This window comes from Sinocyclocheilus anshuiensis, unplaced genomic scaffold (assembly GCF_001515605.1).
Source record: "Sinocyclocheilus anshuiensis isolate Anshui unplaced genomic scaffold, SAMN03320099.WGS_v1.1 scaffold787, whole genome shotgun sequence".
In the NCBI taxonomy this organism is placed as follows: Eukaryota; Metazoa; Chordata; class Actinopteri; order Cypriniformes; family Cyprinidae; genus Sinocyclocheilus; species Sinocyclocheilus anshuiensis.
The window spans coordinates 497,483-522,454 of record NW_015548230.1 but is presented as its reverse complement, the minus strand read 5'-3'; the positions used below and the strand labels follow the sequence as shown (position 1 = coordinate 522,454).

The following is a 24,972-nucleotide window of genomic DNA, read 5'->3' as shown; positions in this document are numbered from 1 at the left end:
TCAGCAGGGTTTTTGACCTTTCATATGAGTACACACGTTTGGTCTCGTCTAAGAATGTGCTCACTACAGTAGAACTCAGAGTTTTGGACATGGCAAACTCCAGGGCCCTTCTATATATGGCTTCAAACGTATATCCACTATATTTAAAAGTGTATATTGTATAACATGTTGCTGTTGAGTGCTCAAGGAGTCTTGAGCACAGGTGTGTGTGTGTGTGTGTAACACTAGCGAGCACATGATCTTCAGTGAATACTCTTGTGGAACTGACATTTACAAGAACGAAATGTGCTAAAAATGAGCTTCAGAGCTCCAGTCTTACAAAACTGATTGTGATGTTTCTCCCTTTGGTGGACTACATGATGATCTTCATTACATTCTTACTTTAATACAATAACCAATTTTACAAGAATATCACTTTCTGATTAAAGTCCATATTCTGGTTATGGCTTTATTTTGGAAAACAAATGTTTACATACTCCACATCTATTGGAATATTCCTGTATACATGTAATAAAAATCTGTGCCCTCCTTGCTCCAATAATGTATTCCAGCTAGGGGCCGACCGATTATCAGCCTGACCGATTATCGGCGCCAATATTAAGCTGGTTATGGGTATCGGTCATTTTCAAAACCGATTTGCCGATAAAACAATTTACAAACCATATTAGGGGTCGACAGATTATCGGGGCTGATATTAAACTTTTTTTATGGTTATCGGTATCGGTCATTTTCAAAACCGATTTGCCAATAAAATATTTTAAAAGCATTTAAAGAGTTTTTGTCAGAGCCCTTGTTATTTTTCATTTTGACATTAATTTTAATTTTTACACCAGACATATATATATATATATATATATATATATATATATATATCAGTTCAAAATATCGGTTATTGGTCTACCTGATCTGTAATAATCGGTATCGGCCCTGAAAAACACATATCGGTCGACCCCTAATTCCAGCAATTGCTTGACTTTTTACTACTCTTCTGTATCTAATATCACCCGCAATTATTTTGTTTGGTGATATATCTAAATGAATGTTTGTTTATGGATATTGTGAATACAGTGTTTATATGATCCAAAATTCTGGCATATGCCAGATTTGTTTAAAAACCATAATATTATCTGGTTGTGGCCGGTTCATACATTTACATGGCATAACCAGAATATGACCAAATTCTGATTAATATTGGAATATTCTTGTATCAGAGAATTCTGGTCTTGATTTTGGTTTGGTTCCCTTACTTTTTGGAACCAATCAGTTTCTTTTAGAATAATAATAATAATAATTCTATTTCTCAATTCTCTAGTCGTGATTTTTCAAACTCCGATAACATATTAATATAAACTTAGGTTTTCATATGTAACCACACTGACAACATTGTGTATCCTTGCTTTTTTCTGAGCTTCATTCTCTTTGTTCAAAGAGGCAGAGGTAAAGGCTGAAGAGGAGATAGCTGTTGAGCTGAAAAAGGAAGAGCTTGCTGCAGTCGCGCCTGTAATTGAGGAAGTTGGTGTTGTAGAAGAACAGCCCGCAGTTGAACCTGAGGTCATCCCTGTGCAAGAAACACCTGTCCAGGTAAGATGCGTGATATGTACTTTTTCACAGCGTGTAGATGTGTACTACAGCTAGACGGAACAACTATCAGTTATTCTATAAATGTTTTGTTTATTGCATGATTTTAGTGTCATGATGGTGTTTTGTCTTTGTGTATGACCCTGTGCACCATTTATATGTGAGTATTGGTCATGTTTTATGGACAGCCTACTTACAATGAAGTATTATATGCCACCTGTATTATGGCAGTTATAATTTTAAGGAACAAAACAGAAGTTTGTAGTTCAAGTAGATTGGTATATTATCATTATTTAACTTAAAGGGTTAATTTTCAGTTCTTTAAAATTCTGTCATTAATTACTCACCCTCGTGTTGTTCGAAACCCGTAAGACCTTCGTTCATCTTCGGAACACAATTTAAGACATTTTTGATGAAATCTGAGGGCTCTCTGACCCTCCCATAGACAGCAAGGTAACTACCACGTTCAAGGTCCAGAAAAGTACCAAGATGATCGACAAAGTAGTCCGTGTGACATCAGTGGTTCAACTGTAAAGTTACGAAGCTACGAGGATACTTTTTTGCGCAAAGAAAACAAAAAGAACTACTTTATTCCACATTTTCGTCTCTACTGCGTCACTTTCGGACGCGCGTTCACGACAGTACCATGACGTGTGGCGGCGCTGACCCAGATCCGGCGTAATGACGTCGTGAACGCATGTCCAAAGTAGAGACGAAAATGTGTAGTAAAGTTATTTTTGTTTTCTTTATGCAAAAAAGTATTCTCGTAGCTTCGTAACTTTACAGTTGAACCACTGATGTCACACGGACTACTTTGTCAATCATCTTGGTACTTTTCTGGACCTTGAACGTGGTAGTTACCTTGCTGTCTATGGGAGGGTCAGAGAGCCCTCATATTCCATCAAAAATATCTTAATTTTTAAAGGTTTCGAACAACACGAGGGTGAGTAATTAATGACAGAATTTTCATTTTTGGGTGAACTAACCCTTTAATTCCGTGATGGCACCAGTATGACACCTTTTGAATGTAATGTATGTATGTCAATTAATTTGTCTCAGTCTCTGTGTCCAGTTTGACACTGATTGCATTTTGTTCTGCTCAAGCTACTTGTTTTCTCTTTTTCATGATTGAGTTATCTTTTATTTGGAACTTTATGGATGCAAACTATAAGGTGAAATTCTTAACAAACAGCATCTCGGAGTCCTGCAGTGTGAAATGTGTTTTGACTGGAAATGACAATAATAGAGCAAGTTACGAGGCAAGGGAAATTTTAGGGGGTGGAACCATCTCCCCAACCATTCTCTCATCCATATTCTTATGTTTTTCTTTTTTTTGTTTTTTTACTGCAAACCAGTGCACAGCCAACCTGGAATCCAAGCTTCTAGCGAATTCCTGTCTTGTGCCAGAATTGTAAATGAGATGGAGTCGTTGGGGATTCTTCCTAGTGAAATATTGTGTAATGTGTGACCCCCAATCGCCAATCCATTGTGTAATGTGCAAACCACAGCAACTTCACGATACACTAAACGGTTATGTAGTGTGAAAGGAACAGCGATCGGATGACTTTGCAAACCATGTAGTGTAAATCTGGCATAAGACAGCACCAGCATGCCTGTAATACACTCTTAAAGATAAAGGTTCTTTATTGACATCTGTGGTTCTATAAAGAACCTTGAACATCCATAGAACTTTTCCATTCTACAAAAGATTCTTTACAGTGGAAAAGGGTTCTTTAGATTATTAAAAGGTTCTTCACACTAAGAGAAAACATGTTTCTTTTGAGAATCGTTCACTGAGAATCGTTCAAGGTTTTTTTGGGAACTCAAAATAGTTCTTCTGTGGCGTTGCTGCAAACACCACCTTTTGGAAAACCTATTTTTAAGTGTATATTTCTTTTGATAGCTGTGAACATGAGAAACATTAGTCACACCTCCTGTTCCAATCCTGTCCATTCAGTACTGCAGGAGACCCTCTGCTATCCATTACATAGTGACTTTTTCTGCCTCCCCTACAGCCTGACTAAATAACCATGAGAGTGTCAAAATTACAGGGAGAGCAAGGCCAAATTTTGTCTAGTCTTCCATAGCCAGACTTCAGACTAACTGCATGAAATCTGGTCCTCATTGCAGCTCATTTTGGCTGAGAATCACCCACCAAAGATGACAAGGCACCATTTGTTTACAAGCGAACAATCACAGTTCTTTTTTTACATTTAGGGTAGGGCTGTGCAATTAATCGCATGCGATTGTCATGCGCATCTCGTCAGTAAAGCCGGTTCCATGATTAGTAGTAAATCTTCATCACCTGCTTTCAGATGGAGCGGCATTTACTACAGAGCCGTAGTTCACTGACAATTAGGCAATATTGCATTCATAATCGCAGATTAATCGCATTCGATTATGAACGCGATATTGCCTAGCTTGTCAGTGAACTACGGCTCTGTGTATTAAATGCTGCTCCATCTGAAAGCAGGTGATGGCGATTTACTACTAATCATGCAACCGGCTTTACTGACTAGATGCGCATGACAATCGCATGCGATTAATTGCACAGCCCTAATTTAGGGGCAGAATAGTTGACCAGCATGGGGAAAAAAAATCAATTCAAATAATGGCAAGTCGGTCACAGTGAATGGTTACACTTCCTCTGCAGTTGGTATATTTATCAGTGAATGTCTTCCATGCAGAAGCTTTGGATATATTTATGACATATTACTCATTTATTGAGGCTATAAAGCATATTTACATGATCTGGTTCCCAGTTCCTGCTGAGTTTTATTTTCTGCTCTAATCAAACATGCCGGGCCATAAATTTGGAATGAACCCCAAGAGCTTGTCGGACACCCAATTTGCATACTTTTACTGCACATTAGAAGTACATACTTGATGTAAAATATGTACTTTGAAAGGGAGCACCTTTGACACTAATCTTTAAAGTACTATATATTATGCACATATAGGTACTGAGGCCTTGATTAGCTGGTTCAGGTGTGTTTGGTTAGAGGTGAAACTGAGCTCTGCAGAAAGGACGTACTCCAGGGACAAGATTGAGACTTATGTGATTGCTTTCTAGGGAAGAAATAAACTGTGTTCGTTACCCATGGGGCAGTTGTCCAATAGATGTGTGACTTTGGAAGAGAGATGGAACATCTCCAGCAGAACTTGCCCTGCCTCTTGCCTGGATGTAGTAGTGTTTCAACATGAAATACAAATGAATTTCACTCAAAAATAAAAAGTGCTTCTAGTCATTTTCTGCTCAGAGAGACTGCTGTCGTTTGAGAAAAAGAAATGCACTTAATTGTATTGAATGTGCACTTGTAGTGTATTTCAAATCTTAAAAGTATATGTACTTGCAGACAATATTAATGAAATAAGATGTACTAAATGTACCTAAATTAACACTGTTTCTTAACACACTTAAGTACCATTTTAAAAAGTGTCATCATTTGTCATGCTTTGAAGAAGTGTGTTGACTAACATACTAAAGCACATGTAAAGCACTTGATTAAAAAAGTTAATATATCATTACAAATGTGTAATTACAAATATAATTTAAATACATGACATGCACGTTTTAATAGAAATGACATTAAAATGTATTTTAGTTTATCATAAATGCTTCTCAGCACGTTCAGCAGTAACTTTAACCATATTTCAAAGACAATATAAGTTTTAAATGACATGTTTAAATTTAATTAAATGCAATTTAATGTATAATGCATTTTCATTTCATTCCCATAATCAGTACTATTTTAAAAGTACGCTAAACTGTACATCTTTGCACAAAGGGCACCATATTTTATACTATATATATATATATATATATATATATATACATACATATACAGTATATAATCAATTTCAGATAAGCTCGCCATAAAACAACATGTAAAAGCACATCAAACTGTGTTTGGTCACTTTTATTGTCGGCCAGACAGTGTGTTCCTGTCTAAATAGTCAATAACCTGGAAATTGTACCTGGACTTTGTTGATAGTCAAACATCTGTTTCTCATTTAATTGTTTCTCTTGTTTTACTTGGACTTTTGTCGCATTTGGAAGTAAAATGGGTTGAGAATGCCATTTCATGTTGACTTTAAACTCTGGCGTAACCTCTGTGGTCCCCCATGATCTTTGGCTCTGTGACATTTAGACATGCTGACGTGGCATGACTCCTTCTGTAGCACTTTCAGACCTCACTCTCTCCCTAAATACACGAGTTAATATCTAGAAAGAAGGGCTCGAATTTCAGCATCCTTTGCACCGAGCCTTATGGATAGACTGCAGGTTTAGTGAGTCTCAGGAAATTGTTCCTTCATGACTCTGTACGTTGTTTATCTGCTATTTTTGCATGACATGCCTCATAATCAGATGTCTTGTTCTGCTGTTGGATAGAAAACCATTGCCACAGAGTATGCAGCGTGTCCTCATTTTTAAGCATCTGGACCAATTAAAGGAATTAAAAAGGAATCGTTTGTCCAAATGACAATCACTTGAAATACAACAGAACAGTATCTAAAGTGAAGCGTATGACCTAAATCACACTTGCTGCAGGGGCTGATTAATTGTGTCAGTTTTAGGTTTATGTTTCTTCTCAGTTCCTGTTCGGTCTCTTTCTCCCACAATTCCTTCTCTCAGCTCCTCAAGTTTCCTGTGTTCGGAGTGTTTTACCTTCCTTACATGGCAATGTGTATTCAGCGGGAAAGCCTCAAAGAGGAAAGCTGTACCTGAGGTGCCGCCAACAAGAATTCAACACCGGATGTAGTCTGCAAAAAAAAATGTCCTCCAAGGCAAAGCTTGTTTCTGTTATTTCGGCTGGAACATAACATGTGAATGGGTGGCTGAACTTCAAGGTTAATTTAAAACCAAAGATATCAGTGTTGAATATGCGGACCATGAGCGTCTGAAACGGGGCGAGCACTCAAGAACATTCCTCAGCACTTTGGTTCTGTCTCCTAACAGCAGTCTGCTGTGGAATCTGTCCGTTTGCCTGCTGATTGGTCAGGCTTTCCTCTGACTTTGCTGGTTTGGAATTCTGGCCTGTTGCTGTTAACTTCCTTTTTCAGTGACCGGAGCAAACACTGGCTTGATTGATTTCCTCTAGGTGTGAGTTTAACTGACATTGGTATCCCAAGACTGTCAACAGTTGTATTGGGATGTTAATGTTTTTATGTTTTAGTTTCCACATAGCCTTCCAATTAAGAGGTAACAAAATCTAAATGGTCAATTCCAATTCAAAATTCTGTTCCAAATGAGCTGCCTTCTTAGACTGCATTGTAAAGCATCATATCTGTGTGGCTGCATTGTGTTCTGGAAGATCGGCTGCATAATAATGCTTCCTAAGAACGTTATGGATTATGAAGCAATCCCATGATGCATGACGATGAGCTCAGCTGAAAAAAAAAGTAGAAATACTGATTGAAAATATACTTTTATTTCATTGTAATGCCAAAGAGTATAGTTAAGTGATGGTACATACAACTTTTGGAAACTCTGAATCAACTGCTTCGCAAAATTATTCACTGTTTTGAGCACCCAAAACTGTTTAAATGCAATGTGAGCTCAGCTCAAACGTTAATAACTACTAATAATTACTAACCAATTACAAATGTTTTTATGAAAGTGTAATCTACGCATCATTAAATAACAATAAATATGAAGTGTATAATTTATTTTTTTATTTTTTTAATGTGCTTTTAGGCAGGACTTAGGCTAATTAGGCACGTCTATTAAAATTCATTCAAACTGAACTGACCATATATTAGACTCTGGTTCATGAGTTCACCATATCAATACACTCTAGCAGCGAACCATCAGAATTAAAACTGTTCAAAACGATATGTTACGAACAGTGTTCGAACTATACCGTGGACTTTGGGGGAGCTCACTTGTTTTGTTTTTTTTATAACGGGGGGGGGTTCGTGCGCTTGCGCGGGGCTTACAATGACTTACAACGATATATAACAGCTACATAAGCACTATGTAGGATAAATCACTATACAGGATTTACTCTATTATACTTTCTTGATGCTCATGACAAGAATAGCATGTATAGTTATCTTTATTGAAGTGAATTAGGTTTAAATCGCCGTCATGCATGAATGAATGATATTTTTGCAATTTTACACATAATAATCCACGATGATCACATCACACAAAACTGAAATTGCACGTCAGAATAACACGTCAATATTTTTTGAGACCCCCCAAAATGTCACAAATCACGTTTTCAGGAGAGCCCATGTCTTATTAAGGGGAGCCGAGCTCCCCCTAGCTCCCCCGTAGTTCGCACCCTGGTTACGAAGCTTTGTTTACTGAAATCATGAGACTTGGACATGCTCCAAACCACTGATTCAAAACAAAAGATTCACAATGGTTTCGCCAATTACTAATCGATAAAGTATAATACTTAATTTACTATTTTACCAAATTTTTTTGTGTGCTGTATATTTTTTTTGTGCTGAGAGCATCACAGTTTTAGCTTAGCAATATGCTATCAAGTGCTTCACATGGAAAATGCTGTTTGTGTGGCATGTCGAGTTGGGGCCTATGAAGAGCATGGTGCCTAAAAGCAGCATATTGGTTAGAATGACACATCAAGGCGATGTGTCGTCAGCTGTCGATCAATGTTGGGCCATCGTTGAGCATTTGTTAGCATTAGACGGCCCTCATCGGCAGCTTTTTGGCTGATTAAGCGATGTTGAATCGGCAAAGGAAGCCCATCGGTGAGAGAACACTCAGGGTGCGTCCGAAATCACATACTGCTTAGTAGGTACTACATTTGAATTTGAACGTACTACTCGACCGTTAAAAAAGTACGTTCTATATAGTATGAATGCGCGTAGTATGAATGGAATTTGGACGTACTGTTTTCGCCTACTATATAGTATGGAAGTATGCGATTTCGGACGCAGCTTCAGATTGGCTGTTCAGCTTAGCAAACCAAAGAAAAACGAAAGTGACAAAAGCAAGCAAACAACAAAGTCAAGAGGGCAAATACAGCAGACTGTTGAATTTTACAGTTTTACATCTCACACAGACATTGAATGTATGTGTTTGTTGGCCGTAGACTTTGCGGTGTGTTCGAGTGCAACTTTTTGGCCCAGATGCAGGCAATGTGAGGCGACAACACAGTCGGCTTTCGTAGCCACTAGTTCTTTGATATTGGTTTCGTGTCTCAGCCTTTCGAAGGCCCAAGTATAATTTGGTTCTTATACATACAAAAATGTCCATGTACATTTGTGTTTAAAAAGAGAACAAAGACATTTTGATTGGTCATAACTTCTGGAGAAAAATAGAGCAGACTCAAAGATGAAGCTCACTATAGCGCGTATGTCGACCACTTACGTTCACGTACACCTCAAATGGACTTGACTTTGAAAGGCTAATCGTACAACTGTGCGCATACGCTAGCACACGCATTAAAAAAAATGCGAAGTATACTTGGGCCTTAAAGGGGTCATCGGATGCCGCAGTGAAACAATGGCGGACTGATGACCGCTCACTCAGGGCGGAGCTAAGGTAAGACACCAGTCCAGTCTGTGCTGAAACGCTACTGTCAATCAAACTATCGTGGGAGGGGCCTGTCTGTGTGACATCATCTGAGATCGGCTCGATTTGAGAAAGGGGTAAAGAAATTATATATTTATCATTATAGGGTGGTTGTGTACACACACTGCCAACACACATTTCAGTTCAAACAACTTGTAAAAGTGCATGTAGCATCCTATGACCCATTTAAGGAAGCTCACTAGGTTTTGGAACACATCCACAATCCCTGTCTTGCCCTTTCAGTCACAAGTGGTGATGTCTCTTAACTAAACAATGACGCAGTATAGTATGCTAGTTATGCTAGTAGGCAGACACTGACTATACATGATGACTATGGCCTTATGATACAATGGCCTTTTTGTGCGAATTCAAAGCAGAGCTAAGGGGTTTGTGGAGATTTCATTCAGTGCAAATGCTTTCCATGAATGAATGAAACAATGAGAGCTTATTCCAGTCGAGATGCTTTGGCCCACTGCCTCAAATAAGATGTTAAACCATTCAAAATGATTAAAGTAAATCTTTATTATTTTCTTGCTGGAAATATGGAAATTAGGAAGTGAAGAACATGTAAATGAGGTCTTTACATTGACATTTGAAGGGGAAAAGATTATTTATTTTTGAAGAATATCGTCAAAATCTTGCACATCAAATCAAATAAGGTTCCATTAATGTTGCTGTGTCAGTCAGGACTATTCGTTTTAATATGTTTTTGACAGTTTATTATATATAAGTGACTCCAGGGACAAGTAAAAGCAAAAAGCCTCTGTAAATCCTCCCAGGATCTGTTTGTCTTAGGCGATCTGTCAGACGTGGCATCACATGTTCTCACGCTGACCTCCGTATGTGGTGACATCAAATATAGATTTGCCATCATCCACTGAGAGAGGATCTGAGATGACAGTTAAGCCTGAGATGGCATCGAATGCCATCTGACATCCTCGCAGGTTGTTCACGCTTTCTAAGAGCATCAGGGGCTAATGAACTGTTGGCATCACCGCGAGGAGGAATCCGTCTCAAGCTGCCCTAATTCCCTCAGCGCCTTTGAGTTTATGTCTCGGGACAGAGTGCTGCTGGACATTAGGTGACTTTTTTTGGAATAAAAAACACTGAGATGTTGATATCATATTGTAAAATGAATACTTTTAGCTCTAAATGTGTTGTAAAACGGCACACTTGTGACCTCACATCAATTAGAATTCTGTGCTATCTCAGAATTTTTGTTGTGATCTAATTAAAAAAAAAAAAAAAAAAAAAAAAAAAAAGTCCTGCCATTTGTAAAAGTTAAAAATTGTGTATTACAGTATACATTATATGGACAAAAGTATTGGGACACACTTCTTAATTACTGAATTCAGGTGTTTCAGGTGTGAGTGGTATTATTGCAAAGTGGAAGCGTTTCAGGCAGCAGCAACATGGTGCATAAAAGTCACCAACGTTTTGCAGATTCCATAACTGAAGAATTCCAAACTTATACTGGCATTAATATCGGCACAAAAACTGTGCGAGCTTCATAGAATGGTAAGCTGCTTGTAAGCCTCATATCACCAGTACAATGCCAAGCGTCAGATGGAGTGGTGAAAAGCACACCGCCATTGAACTCTGGAGCAGTGGAAACCTACAGAGTCACGAATCACACCTCTATGTTTGGCAGTCTGATGGGTGAGTCTGGTTTGGTGGATGCCAGGAGATCATTACCTGTCTGACTGCATTGTGTCTACTGTAAAGATTAGTGGAGGAGGGATAATGGTATGGGGCTGTTTTTCAGGATTTAGGCTAGGCCCTTTACTTCCAGAGAAGGGAAACCTTAATACTTCAGCATAGACATTTTGACATTTTGAACAATTCATCATTCATAAAGACATGGTTGGATGAGTTTGGTGTGGAAGAACTCAACTGGCCCGTACAGTGCCCTGACCTCAACCCCATCAAACACCTTTGGGATGAACTAGAAACGTAGATTGCGAGCTAGGCGTTCTGGTCCAACATCAGTCTCTGACCTAACAAATGCTCTATAAACTGGATGAATGGCCAAAAATTCCCACAGTAACACTCCAAAATCCTGTGGAAAGCTCATTCTGATTGTTTGTTGAATCTGAAGTCTGAGTTAAACTTGTTTTCTGTGGTAATCAACAGCATGTCTTTAATGCTGACGCTAGAGCTTAACTTGAACCTGGAATGTTCCTTTTAATATGCCAAGTTTCTACATTGCTTGTCAACCATAAACAGTGTACTGTTAGTCTAATGAACAATTTAATATGGTGGAAGACTTTTTATTGGTGTGGTTCACTGTTTTTTTTTTCTAGGCTTGATTGTGTTTATGGGGTGCAGTCTAACATGTGTTAATGCTTCGTTTAAAAAAAACAAATTAATTTTTTTTAACATAATATACCTTTATTCCACACTGCTCTGTCCCTTCTCTGAGAAACACGCTGATCATTTCCTTCTTTTATGAAGCCCCTCCCTCAGAAATAGGCGATGGGCTCTGATTGGTTAGCTAGCCCAGTGTGTTGTGATTGGCTAAAACGCCTCTAGTGCGCGTCTAAGCGTCCCGCCCCGTGCACCTCTAGTTTTCTCTTCCTCTTCTCTAAAGCAGCGCAGCATGGCCTCGCTCCCTTTGCTTCCTTTTCCCGAGGGCGGGGTTTATCTGGGTTTGTTACATCATGAACCCGGGAAGTAACTCGGTGTAGTCCCTTACCAGCCGTTTTTGTAGGCATTAAAGTGCCATAATTTTAAAAGATGATATCTCCGTTTGCATTGAACTTTCAGCTTCGTAACTTTGCAGATATTGTTTATGCTCAAACAGCAACGTTACACACTAACTAACGTTAAAAAAGTGAAATCGCAATCAACCACCCCTTTAATATTATTAAGTGTCTTGCCATGGTACCTAACAACCGTTAGCTTTTGGGGAAAAAATTATAATTTTAATGGTTTATTATTTTAGTGTCTCACCATGTGAAAGCAACTAAAAATGTGAGTATTTAAGTTTCACTGATGAAGTTTAATTAATGGCCTTTTTGCATTTGATTCTGCTGTACTTGGTGCGTTTGACTCATTTCTCAACTCAAATCCAGTAGCAGATTATTTCAGCAGTTTGTCAGTGGGATTTGAGGGTTACTTCACACTCATCAGAAATAAATTTGTGCAGTTGTGTGAGATGGAATGCACCATCTGCTGGTGGTCAGCAGACGCCAACATTCTTGAAGCGATAAAGTTTGGTTTCAGAGGGTTGCTATTCTGGTAGCAGCTGTCTTGTCGTGTTTAGCCATACATTGTTTTCATCCAGTGGATAATAAAATGCACAATCTCTGGAGGGACCCGAGCCATATCTATCAGAGTCTTAGAAACTGCATAGCAATGATCTTATAACCACTCAGAGAAATTGTGGTTTTCTGTTAGTATTGCTGTCATTCTAATTGTCATTCTCTTTCACCCGCTTGTTGTTGACATTCTGTGTCACCTAATCTAATAATGGCACAAATCTACAGTTAATCCTAAATTTAACCTCTCTGGATAACCTTAATCCCTGCAGACTCCAATTCAATCCAGTCTCCACTTTGCTCTTGTATGATGTAAGGTGGAGCTGCAGTACGATAGAGGCCATGTCACAGAGTATGATAGTATTAGCTGCAAATTCAAATCTATTCTGCTGATATTTTTTTTATCCCCTAAAAAGTGCTGAGGCTGCAGTCACTTGGTGGTTGGAAGGCTTGCACACCTGTTTCTCACAGGCTTCTGGGAGTGTATGTAAGCGATTGAGTTAAGAGCTTTCATGGCCGGTAGAAGCAGTGAAGTGGGTTTGGACGAGGGTTAGTCAGAAGAAGTAGGAGCTTTGTCCCCTTGTCATGGACAAGTGTGTGTGTGTTAAGGCAGGAGAGGAAGGACGACAGACTGCAGATGACAGCTGTCATGCAGGCACTCTACACCAGCCACATGTGGAATTAAGCTCTGCAGAATGTGCTGTTAACTACTGAGATGAATGTTTCAATTTAGTAGCTCCCAAGTTGTAAAGTGTTCTGTATACAATCTATTGGTGCTTTTCCACTGCATGGTACGACTCGGCTTGGCACGGCTCAGTACGGCATGGCACGGTTCGACTCGGCACGGTTTGCGTTTCCACTGCAGTTCAGTACCGCTTTAGAGTGGGCGGGATTATTCACATGTCGTTATAGTTGCGCCGCCTCTACTACCACGACTCCTAAAAAAAACTTTTTAATTCCGCATCGCCCCATCAAGCTCTCGCTGGATCCGCTCCTCTGCTATCAACGAGAGGAACGTCTGTACTTCCGTAACCGACTGTTTGTGTCGCAAGTTCAGTGACGCAGGTAGTGACGATTCTCTCCGGCCAATCCGTGATCAGCAGAGTTTACATGTCACGTTTTGGTAATGGTACGGTTCACTTGGAACCCCAACCGAAGTGGTACAAAAAAAAGAACCAGGAACCAGGTACTGTACCCAGTGGAAAACCCCCCAAAAGTGAACCGTACCGAGCCGTACCGTGCCGTACCATGCAGTGGAAAAGTGCCATATGAGTACTGTTTTTAGTTTGGCTTCTTTTGCTTTTGGTGCATTTGTGGGGGGTGGTTCTTTTGAGTTTTGTTTGGTGTGGTTGTTTTGGGGGCTTGGTTGGTTTTGTTCTTTTGTTTTGTTCTAAGTTTTGTTTTAGGTTTTGTTCTGGGCCTTGGTTTGTTTTGTGTTTTGTTTTGTTTCGTTTTGTTTTGTTTTGTTCTGTGTTGTGTCCTGGGTTTTGTTTTGGGTTGTTGGTTTTGTTCTGGGTTTGAGTTTTCTTTTGTTCTGTGTTTTGTTCTAGGTTTTGTTTTGTTTGTTGTCATATATTTTTTTAAATATTACTTCTAATGTCCCACGTGATAAACATACGTTTTTGTACATAAATCTAAGCATTATCTTGTCAGAAAAAATAACTTAATTTGACTGCAATAAAGTAATAAACATTGGATTAATTCAAGATTTTTTTCCCCCAAGCCAACTCAAATGTCCCTATTAACCTGAATTCATCACACCTTATTTACAGTATTATCAGCTGCATCTGAATGAGCTAAAATGACTGTTATTCTTTCTCTCTACCTCTGATCTATGCAGGCAGCTCCAGAGCCTGAGCCCAAGCCCGTACCTGAAGAAGTCGTACCATCTGCACCTGTGGAAGAGCCCGTTCCTGTGCCAGAGCCAGTGCCTGAGCAAGTACCCAACTCGTCACCAGAACCAGTGGCTACACCAGTAGAAGAGCCAGTGCCTGAACCAGTGAATAAGCCTGTCCCAGAACCAGTGCCTGAACTAGTCCCAGAGGTGCCTATCCATGAACCAGTATCGGTGCCCACCCCAGAAACAACGTCTGAACCCACCCCAGAACCAGTATCAGTGCCCACCCCAGAAACAACATCTGTGCCCACCCCAGAACCAGTTTCTGTACCAACCCCCGAAGCAGCGCCTGTGCCCGTCCCTGAGACCTCACCAGCAGCTGAATCCCTTCCAGAAGTCCTAGAGAATACTGGTATGGATGCATCAGCGCTACACAGTGTGTAGTTTTTGTACTCTTTTTGGGTACAATCCTGCCATTGTAGGTGCAAGTGAACCTGTGAAGAATGCTAACACTTTGATTTACAGTGTCCTTGTTACACATGTTAAATGTACTTGCTATAGTAGTAATAGTAAATTACTAAACCAGTAATTAGTAATAGTAAGCCAAGCTCTAATCCTAAACCTACTGTACAGTAAGTATGTGCTGTTAATTTATATTGCTTAGCACATAAATGTGTAATTACAACAAGGACACTTGAAGTATTATCGAATGCTGCTGACACTTCATTTATTTGATGATTTTTTTTTTTACATTTCCTCCAGCTCACTTGGTTCCAGGGTTAATATAGTTAATTAAAACCAAATATATATATGAGCAATATCACTCGAGTACGAGGGCAATACCGGCTCTATATCAGCATTGCTGTGATTAGTCCAGAGGCACGAGGCCGCAGGCAATCACAGCCGCTGATTTAGAGCCGGTATCACTCGATTACGACAGTTTGACAGCACGAGTGTAAATATATAAGAAAAACAACAACGGAGTGTCTCTAAAAACCCTTTTGTGCGGAACTACTTCCTTCTGCCACATATTTAAATCTCAGTTTGACAGTTTAACAGCTGAGCTGAAGCCTCCATTACTAATTCGAAAACGTCACTTTAGAACTAGTAACGAAGGAACGTTGAGTTACTACATTAAAAACTTATTGTATTACTTAATTAAAAGCTCACTGTATTATGTAGAGTAGAGTATTGTGAGAAAGAGATGGACTGAGCGAGTGTGATTACATGCATCTGATACAGCATTCATTGTTCAACTCAATCTCATATTCACAATAAAACATTAGTTTGAATGTCCGCTGAGGAAAGTGACATCTTTGTCGTACTATCTTTCAGCTGTTAAGGGTGATTTCCGATGACAGCGCTGCTCACTGCATTTGTTAACTGCGTCTTACAAGCTGTTATTAAAAGTAAAAATTACTTCCGTTTCAGTCTCTTTCAATATAAAAGTCTTAAATGCTGACTCGTAAAACAGTCTCGTTGCCATCTAATGGCGGAACAATGTCACAAAAATCACCATCACGAACACACACACTGTTTCCTAATACTAAACACTACTATGTATATAAAATGTTATTTATTGAATAATAAACAACATCAACAGCCATCATAAAAGCCATGCTCTAATATATAGCATTAAAGTTACATAAAATATAACGTGATGAGATTTTGCCTTCAGCCGAAACTGGAACAAATAATCGATTAATGAAACTAAAGACTACCCGTCAGATTTACCCAAAACTAATTATATCTCATGTTTAACCACTATAGAAACATCAGAGCCAGCAGCAAATTCCAGAAGATCTAGCCGAGGTGAGGCTGCTCTCGTTGGGTTCATGAGCGCTGAACGGCGCTGATGCCCTGGAGCTCACATCTCTGAAAACGTGAAGCAAATTTTCAAATAGACTTTATTAACAAACCGTATATTTGAAGTCTAAACAAGTACATTCTCGCCTAAAAAACCTCTTAAAACTACATTCCGTGACACAAAAACAGTATTATTTTTTCATTTTAGTGGATTTGGGCATCCGCCATGACACTCGCTGTGAGAAATACTGGAAGCGGAGTGATACAAACGGTGAAAGGGCATTCCTGTGTCGATACAAGTACAATATCTCTCGGTTCTCAACCAATCAGATTTGAGAACCAGAATGAGCTGTTGTATGTATATAGATCATTAATATTAATAGACATTTGATTATGTTGTTACGTTTGTTATGTTATTGCTGGGTTTCAGAGATAAATAAATAAATAAATAAAATAAAAAAGAGAAAAAAATAAAAACGTAATACAATAAAAAAATATATAAAATAAACTAAAATACATTGTAATTTGACATTCTGGAGAGTAAAGCATTTATATTTCCACTTCTCTCTCATGCATTGAGGTAGTTTGTTCAGATCTCCAGTCTTTCATTTTTCTTGTCATATCTGCCTGTGGCTTTCTGAGCGAGTGTTTTGAGAGCAAGGCTGTGAGATAAACACTCATAGTTCGACCCACTCAAACACACTGGAGCTTTGTGCTCTGCGGTTGTAAACTGACGCCAGTGTGTAACTGGGTCCCGGTCACACACTCCTTTGTTCTCCCAGCAGTATATTGGCCTCTAGGTTACAGATTTTTCTGCGTTTACATCCAGACATCAGTCGTTGTGCTCCGATATAACCCTTGTTTGCAAAAGACCAGTGTTTCTTGGGCAAAAACATGTCAGTTAATGAATTACAACATCAACGGAGCTAGTTTCAGCAGCACATACCACAGATGTGAGGCGTGTGAAACAGGCTTCAGCCGCCAACCGTATGTGCAGAACAGCTTTTATCCTCGAATTACTATAAAGACTTCCTAGCTGCCTGTGCCAATGACTTGACAGGCCTGCAAGTGGGTTAGACCTGGTAGGATGATAATCTGGGTTAGGAACAGGGCGTAGTGTCACAGAAGATTTTCTGCCCTTCCTGTCTTGTTGTCTGATCCGTAATGACAATACAGACACTTTCATACTGATCAACACCTGCTCTTTGTATCCAGATCAAGTGTGGTCCTCTTTGTAGCTCACTTAGACAGGAGACAGAGGTATTTGGCTGACGTTTAAAGCGACCAGCGACAGTTTTACAGGCTGTTCAGAGGCGAGTTTATTCAAACTGCTGTTTACTTTTAGCAGTTAGCCTCTGCAGATAGATGATATAACTACACCATTATGGGGACAAAAGCCCCTATTCTGACAGTAATTGTTTCTCATGTGGACGTCTGTAAAAAAAGAAAAGATTTACATGGCACCTCAGTGATGAAACTCATGGATTCGGATGGCAATTTATGCACCGTGAAGAAGCGAGTTCTGTGATCCTGCGAACTCGGGAAAGCACTGCTCACGTGACCAGTCGCATGATTGTCTGCTCTAAATAAAATGTCATATGCTTGGAATAATAGGAATAAATCCATATTTAATAATATCCTATTTCTTATTTCATTATTTAATTCTCCTCTTTAAACTAGGAAAACAGACGCGCTATAGTTGAAATGGTTTCCTCGCATTTTGTCATTAAAAATGTGGAGATTAGCAGAAATAAGTTAATGCAACCTCTTATTTATATAAGGTAAACACAAATCTGCTTAGTTTATATACAGTATCAAATTCTTGACACATTTGAAGTTGTCCTAAAACCAAAACAATACACGTTCTTGTCTTAGGACAACTTTGATGAACTTTTTTGATCCACTTCAAATGTTGACTATTGTGTGTATGTGTGTATATATATATATATATATATGTGTGAATATGTGTTAAAATGTAATTTATTGCTGTGATGCGCAGCTGTATTTTCAGCATCATTACTCCAGTCTTCAGTGTCACATGATCTTCAGAAATCATTCTGATATGCTGATTTGCTGCTCAAGAAAATTTTGTTGAAAACCGTTATGCTGCTATTTTTGTGTAAACTTTGATGCATTTTTTCAGGATTCTTTGAACAAGAAACGTAAAAAAAAAAAAAAAGTGAAACTGAAATATTTTTATATCAATGTAAAAGTCCTCTTAGTCATCTATTGTCAGGTAAATGTTAAATCTGATATCGTCTCTTTCAGATGTTGCAGCTGCTTTAGTGACGGATGAGGTCGAGACCTCTGCAGTCCTGCCCGGTAATAAGAGGACCACCAAGTTTGAGAAGAGAATGACCACGGAGGAGATGGAAGAGGAGCAGAGGTCAGTATTTTGCTTCTCCCTCAGTCCATCCACTGAAGCAACAGCTTCTCCTAATAACATAATCAACATTTCACTGTTTTGCATTTCATATATATCTAGAAATGCTTGAATCGAACAGCATTTCAAGCATGTGAAGTGTGTATGTGCAGTATGTGAAGCCTCCCCTCTGAAGTATACAGAATGATGCTTTTTAGTGACCCTACAGTGCAAACGTCTTAAATATCCTCCAATTAGTGAATATGTGCCAAACATACAGCGTATTTTGTCTAGTCACATATATATATATATATATATATAATAGGACATGTTTAAGATTTCATCAGCTGAGTTTCAGAGACAATGAATAAAGTTGAAAATGTATATTTACAAAGAACAGAAAATTATTATTATTATTATTACTTGCGTGTTCTATTTTATTTTTTTAACTTAAAGTAAAGTTAACAATCCAGACTTGACTTTTTGGGTCAATTAAATAACCAATCAAATTAAATAAATAACCGAATGAAGTGTGTTTTTATGGTTCGATTATATTTCTAATGGTGAATTGTTTAGTTGCATGAAAGCCTGTGCTGTATGTTGTAGTTTGGGGCATGTCCAGTAGGTCTGTTGTGAGGAAAGTTTTTGTTGTTGCTCCTTGTAACTTTGGGCCAATGGTAGCGAGTAGCACAGGGCCCACCTCCCCCCACCGCAGCACTCACTGTGGGTGTTTGGATAAGGAGGGTGAGATGTTCACAGCAGCGCACATATCTGCAGCAGACTGTCAGGGGCGCTCGCGGGGGCTCAAGGTTTGTCTGGAGGTTCAGGCACACTCTGCCCCAGGGTGGGTGCAGTTAGTTTGCTTGATAAAACATATAGACTGAGCGGTGGGGGATCTGAAATAAAAATAAAACTTAGGCTACACTTTATTTGGATAGTCCACTTTAGACATTCGACTAACTATGGGGTGTTTACATGACACCATTTTCAACTGAAAAACGAAAAACTTATCATGCGTTTTGGCCATTTATTTACACGACAACAGCATTTTGAGAGTTTAAAATTTTCAAACTTTTGAAAACAGGTTTTAGAGCGCAACTTTTTGAAAGCTGCTTGTAAACTGCAAACACGTGAATTTGTGAAAACTGTGACGTCATGTGCATGCGTGTTGTGTGTTTAGTCTGTATGTGCACAGGCACATAGTGGTTTATTTTCACAAAGCGACATCACCATCTATTGGTCTGGCATGCATAATACAGAGTTTTTTTTGTCTATTTCATGGATCCGTGTGAACGGTGATCGGTTTGACAACATTACACAAAACGTTTTTAGTACATCGCTGTTGTGTAAACGTTGTGTATACGTAACTTTGCGACTACACTGCTATTCAAAAGTTTGGGATCAGTAAGATTTTTAATGTTTTTTTTTTTTTTAAGTCTCGTCTGCTCACCAAGCCTGCATGTATTTGATCAAAAATACAGAACAACAACTGGAATAATGATTAAACAAATATTCAATATTATTTAATAAATAGTCAATATTATTACAATTTAAAATAACAGTTTTCTACTTTAAAATGTAATTTATTCCTGTGATGCAAAGCTGTATTTTCAGCATCATTACTCCAGTCTTCAGTGTCGCATGATCTTCAGAAATCACTCTAATATGCTGATTTATTATCAATATTGGAAACTGTGCTGCTTTATATTTTTTTGGAACTTGTGATAGCTTTTTTTCAGGATTCTTTAATGAATAAAAAGTTAAAAAGAACAGCATTTATTTAAAATATAAATCTTTTCTAACAATAAGTCTTTTATTATAAATCGTTTCAATTTGATGCATATATTAAGCAGCAAAAACTGTTTCCAACATTAATAATAATTCAAGCATATTAGACTGATTTTTGAAGATCATGTGACACTGAAGACTGGAGTAATGATGCTGAAAATACAGCTGCGCATCACAGGAATACATTGCATTGTAAAATATATTACAATAAAAAAATAGCTATTTTAAATTGTAGTAGTATTTCACAGCATTCCTGTTTTTACTGTATTTTTGATTAAATTAATGCAACCTTGGTAAACATAAGAGACTTCTGAACAACTTCATTTATACATACCTGACAGCAAATTTCATTTTGAAGCAAGTTTTATTCCATTCTTGATGTTAAAAATGGCATTTACATGAAAAACGAAATAATGCTCAGATTCATAACTACTGCTGCTTATGTAAGTAGAATTTAAGGGCACCACAGGTGGATTCTCAACCAGAACCAAACCATTGTCTGCTTTATCACAATTGTGCATGTAAATTCAGTCAGTGATTTGAGATTATTTCTGCAGTCCCCATTCGCAGAAGTCACTGTGTGTGTGTGTGTGTGTGTGTGTGTGTGTGTGTAGCTGTAGATTAGCAGGCTGACTCAGAGTCAGAACCCTACAGTAATGGTCTGTACATAATGTCCTCTGCTCCTGCCCTTTATCTTTGCAGGATAGAGTTCACAAATGACTTTACAGCTCTTTAAACAACACCAGGCAGTATGCCTGTGTCAGGCCACTGGTAAGGTATCATTTACTTCAGTTTGACCCTGACACCCTCCACAGTCTCACCCTGCAGCCTCCCCCGTCACCATGTAACATGAATATCTTCCCTTCCACTCACTTTTCTTATTCAGTGACAGTTCATGCCCTCACATGTTCAGTTACAGTAACAATTCACCCAGAAATAAATTCTGTCATGTGCTAGCCATGTTGTTTCAAACCTGTTTGAATTCATTTTTGTTTGTTTGTAGATTCACTGTTTATTTTTATAGTCTTAATTTGTTTGTTTGTTTGCTTGCTTGTTTGTAAAATCAATATTTATTTACTTGTAAAGCCACAATTTAGAAATGTTTTCATTCATTCCTTTCTTTCATTCATTCATTATTTATGTAAAGTCACTATGTATTTTATTTATAATGCGACTGTTTATTTAGTTGTAAAGTCTTTATTTATTTATTTATTTATTTATAAAGTCACAATTTATTTGTTTGAAAAGTCACAATTGTATTTATTTATTTGTAAAGTCACAGTTTTATATTTATTTATTTACTTGTAAAGCCACAATTTATTTATATACTTCATTTATTTATTTGTAAAGTCACAATTTATTTGTTTGAAAAGTCACAATTGTATTTATTTATTTATTTATTTGTAAAGTCACAATTTTTTATTTATTTATTTACTTGTAAAGCCACAATTTATTTATATACTTCATTTGTTTATTTGTAAAGTCACAATTTATTTGTTTGAAAAGTCACAATTGTATTTATTTATTTATTTATTTGTAAAGTCACAATTTTTTATTTATTTATTTACTTGTAAAGCCACAATTTATTTATATACTTCATTTGTTTATTTGTAAAGTCACAATTTATTTGTTTGAAAAGTCTTTATTTATTTATTTTATTTATTTATTTGTAAAGTCACAATTTTTTATTTATTTATTTCCTTGTAAAGCCACAATTTATTTATATACTTCATTTGTTTATTTGTAAAGTCACAATTTATTTATATATTACATTTATTTGTAAATTCATAATTTTATGCTTGTTTGTTTATTTGTAAAGTCACTTTTTATATATTTTATTTATTCGTAAAGTCACAACTAATCAATTAATTGTCCTTTTGGCGCTTGGAGCTGTATAAATGACTATCCACATGTCTTATGCGGAAAAGAGACGTTCGGACATTCTACCAAACATCGCTTTTTGTGTTCCACGAATGAAAGACAGTAATATGTGACATGAGAGTGAGAAAATAATGACAGAATGATCATTTTTGGGTGAACTACCCCATTAACACTGTGATCCAGCTGTTTCATTGTGTCTTAGGGATTCAGTATTATGACACATTACAGAAAGAAAACCAGGAAAAAGCTCACAAATATTGGTCACTGAACAGATGAAGGTGTATATATATATATTATGTGCATTATGGGTTGATTATATAGAGTAGTATTAATAGCTAGTCGGAAGACTTTCAATGGAGAACACTGAATGTTAAGCAAAATAATATTAAAAGCAAACAAAGTATAGCTTTTATTGTATATAACTATATGAAAGGAGTGTGTTCGTAATCATGCGTTTGGACACTAAAGCCTGCACACTTAGAAATGTCTGAATGTCAATATTAGTGCAAGTGTCTGTTCATAAGTATTGTGACACTTTATAGTTGTGAAACGTTAGTGGACCATGTTGAGAAAAGTGAAGTTAGTGAAAAGGAAAGCTCCTGTGGCATTTGAGTGAATGTTTTGGTATTTTATCAAGATGATGCAAGACGCAATGGCTTTCAGACACTTGTAGATGTGGCTCAGGTGTCCAAATATTTTTTTTGCACTACGTTGCATTTACTTCCATCTAATATGAAAAATGTGTACAATGGTGCTGTGCATGAATGCAGCGAATCGTACATATCAGGGTGAGGCAAAATTCATATTTAAAGAATCAATCCCCTTTCAGATAATGAGAGTAAATCTGAGTTGAATTGGACTCACACCACACAGAAGGCTGAACTGGAATTTGAATAGAAATGTCAACAGAGGAATTGCAGCAGTTTTGCAGAAATCACAATTAGAGCCCGACCGATATATCGTTTTGCCGATATTATCGGCCGATATGAGCCTGTCGCGATATATCGGTATTGGTGAATATGCCGCCGATATGAAATTTTTTTTTTACAGAACATATAACGCAGATAAAATGCTTGAAATGGTGTAATCACTTAGTTTGTCCAGCTGAGCGCGCTCCATTGTTTGCTACTGGTGACCTGGATGAAACCAGAAACCTTTTTTTACTCCCTAATATCGGTATCGGTATCGGCCCCAAAAAAACCCATATCGGTCAGGCTATAATCACAATCATTACTTTTGACTTTTCATGCCACTTTTGCCCCCAGTGAAAGATACATTTAGAAGAGATTTACTGGACCTTAAACGAATAACAGATGATATTATTCAAATTTGACCTTTGACGATATAAAGGGAGATGAGAGCTACCGAAACTCCGCAGCGGTGACGACCCGACCAGCCTACAATAGTCCAAATATAGTACTTATTATAAGTGTACCGTAGTGATTCGGAATAAGATAAAAACGCGGTTTGGAAGATAATTCATGATGTACTCGCTCATTATATACATTTTGCAAATTTTGAACACAGACATAGTGCTGCTTTAAACCAGACTTTACAGTTTTAGTCCCGTCTATATTCTGAAAAACAATTGTCTTATGTAGTGTGAATAATCAACTTGGAAAGTCTGGTGATTATCTATCAGTTCAAATGTTTATTTTATTTACCTGCAGTGTCTTGCCTTAAAAATAGAGTTGCTAATCTGTTAACTTGGCTGATTGATTCTGTGTAGGGCACATGTTTCTCTGGTGTTGTGCTTGTGTGAACTCATGCGTATGTGCTTGTATGTGGATGGACTGTGTGTTCCTGGAGAACTTCATGCGAGTTGCTTGAGGCTCTGGCTTTATGATAATGAATATCCTTTTGTTTCTATTTTTCAGAGATGCTGAGTAAGCAGAAGTCGAAGCATGTGCTCCCTATAATGAACCATGAGGACCTTTGAGTGACTTCTCTGTTTGACTGTCTCTGAAATGTGTAGAAATGGAAACTTACCATTGTGCTTTTAGTCTTTTTCCCCCTTTGTTTTCTGCCTGTGAATACCTTCTTAAAGCAAAACGCCAAAGAACATAAGATTATATATATATATTTACACTTAGGTACAGCTAGATACAACTATGGCCCATAGACTATGACGTGTCTATTAAAACAGTAATGATGTATTTAATCTAACACTGAGCTCGATTTAATGATCACTGTGAGGTTACAGTTTACATTAAGTTCATTTAGTTTACGATTTGGAAACTCTTTTGTAAAGAAAGGGAGGGATAATGGTGAACCAGTGATTCTGTTTTCTTAAATTGGATTTTTTTTTATATATATATATGACATGAAATAATCTTGTGCCTTTGTTGAGCATCATGTGTTCTTTAGTCAGCCAATCAGCATTCAGTCTCATAGTCTGCCTGTCCTGCTCTTCTGAAATACCATCGCGCCCCCTTGAGGACACACACAGCTGTGACCATCACAGGCTAATGGGAAAGTGCTTGCACTGCAGAGTCAGACATGTTTATGATGAAATGTAGAAACCATGTGGGTTTTGTTGTTGTTTTTGGATGCTATGTTAAAAAAAAAAAAATAGGTGAATCTCATCAAACATTTTATGAGTGACATTTCATGCCATAATCGGAAGAGAATGTAAAGTTATAATTTGCATAAAGAAAAATAAAGCCTATTTTTAGAACCATTATGATTTTTTCTTGCGTTCTGAAAAAGTAATATTTTACTGTCATAAATATTGTGGTAAACGTAATTATTGGTGATGCAACAAATGCTACCACGTGTGAATGCATGCTTTTTTTTTTCTGCATTATTTTAAAGAGAATATCATTTTGATTTTGCAGTGAAATGTGACTGATAGGGTTTCGTGAGATTCACCCTAATGGCTCTTGTAATATCAATAAAGAGACAAATTTGA

At 37.6% G+C, this 24,972-nt stretch overlaps 1 protein-coding gene across 2 annotated transcripts in view; it reads left to right on the top strand.

The window, feature by feature from the left end:
* Positions 1-24,972, top strand: part of LOC107654590 (protein TsetseEP-like) — a 26,832-nt gene extending 1,860 nt beyond the window's left edge. The window contains exons 2-6 of one of the 2 annotated variants that reach the window (XM_016441740.1): positions 1,432-1,581; positions 14,228-14,446; positions 14,519-14,636; positions 18,299-18,416; positions 23,939-24,972. In XM_016441740.1, coding sequence (XP_016297226.1) covers positions 1,432-1,581; positions 14,228-14,446; positions 14,519-14,636; positions 18,299-18,416; positions 23,939-23,951 — 618 coding nt within the window. In that variant the 3' untranslated portion in view covers positions 23,952-24,972. Of the gene's footprint in view, positions 1-1,431; positions 1,582-14,227; positions 14,447-14,515; positions 14,637-18,298; positions 18,417-20,882; positions 21,124-23,938 lie in introns of those variants that run through there. The other variant, XM_016441739.1, reaches the window with a different exon arrangement.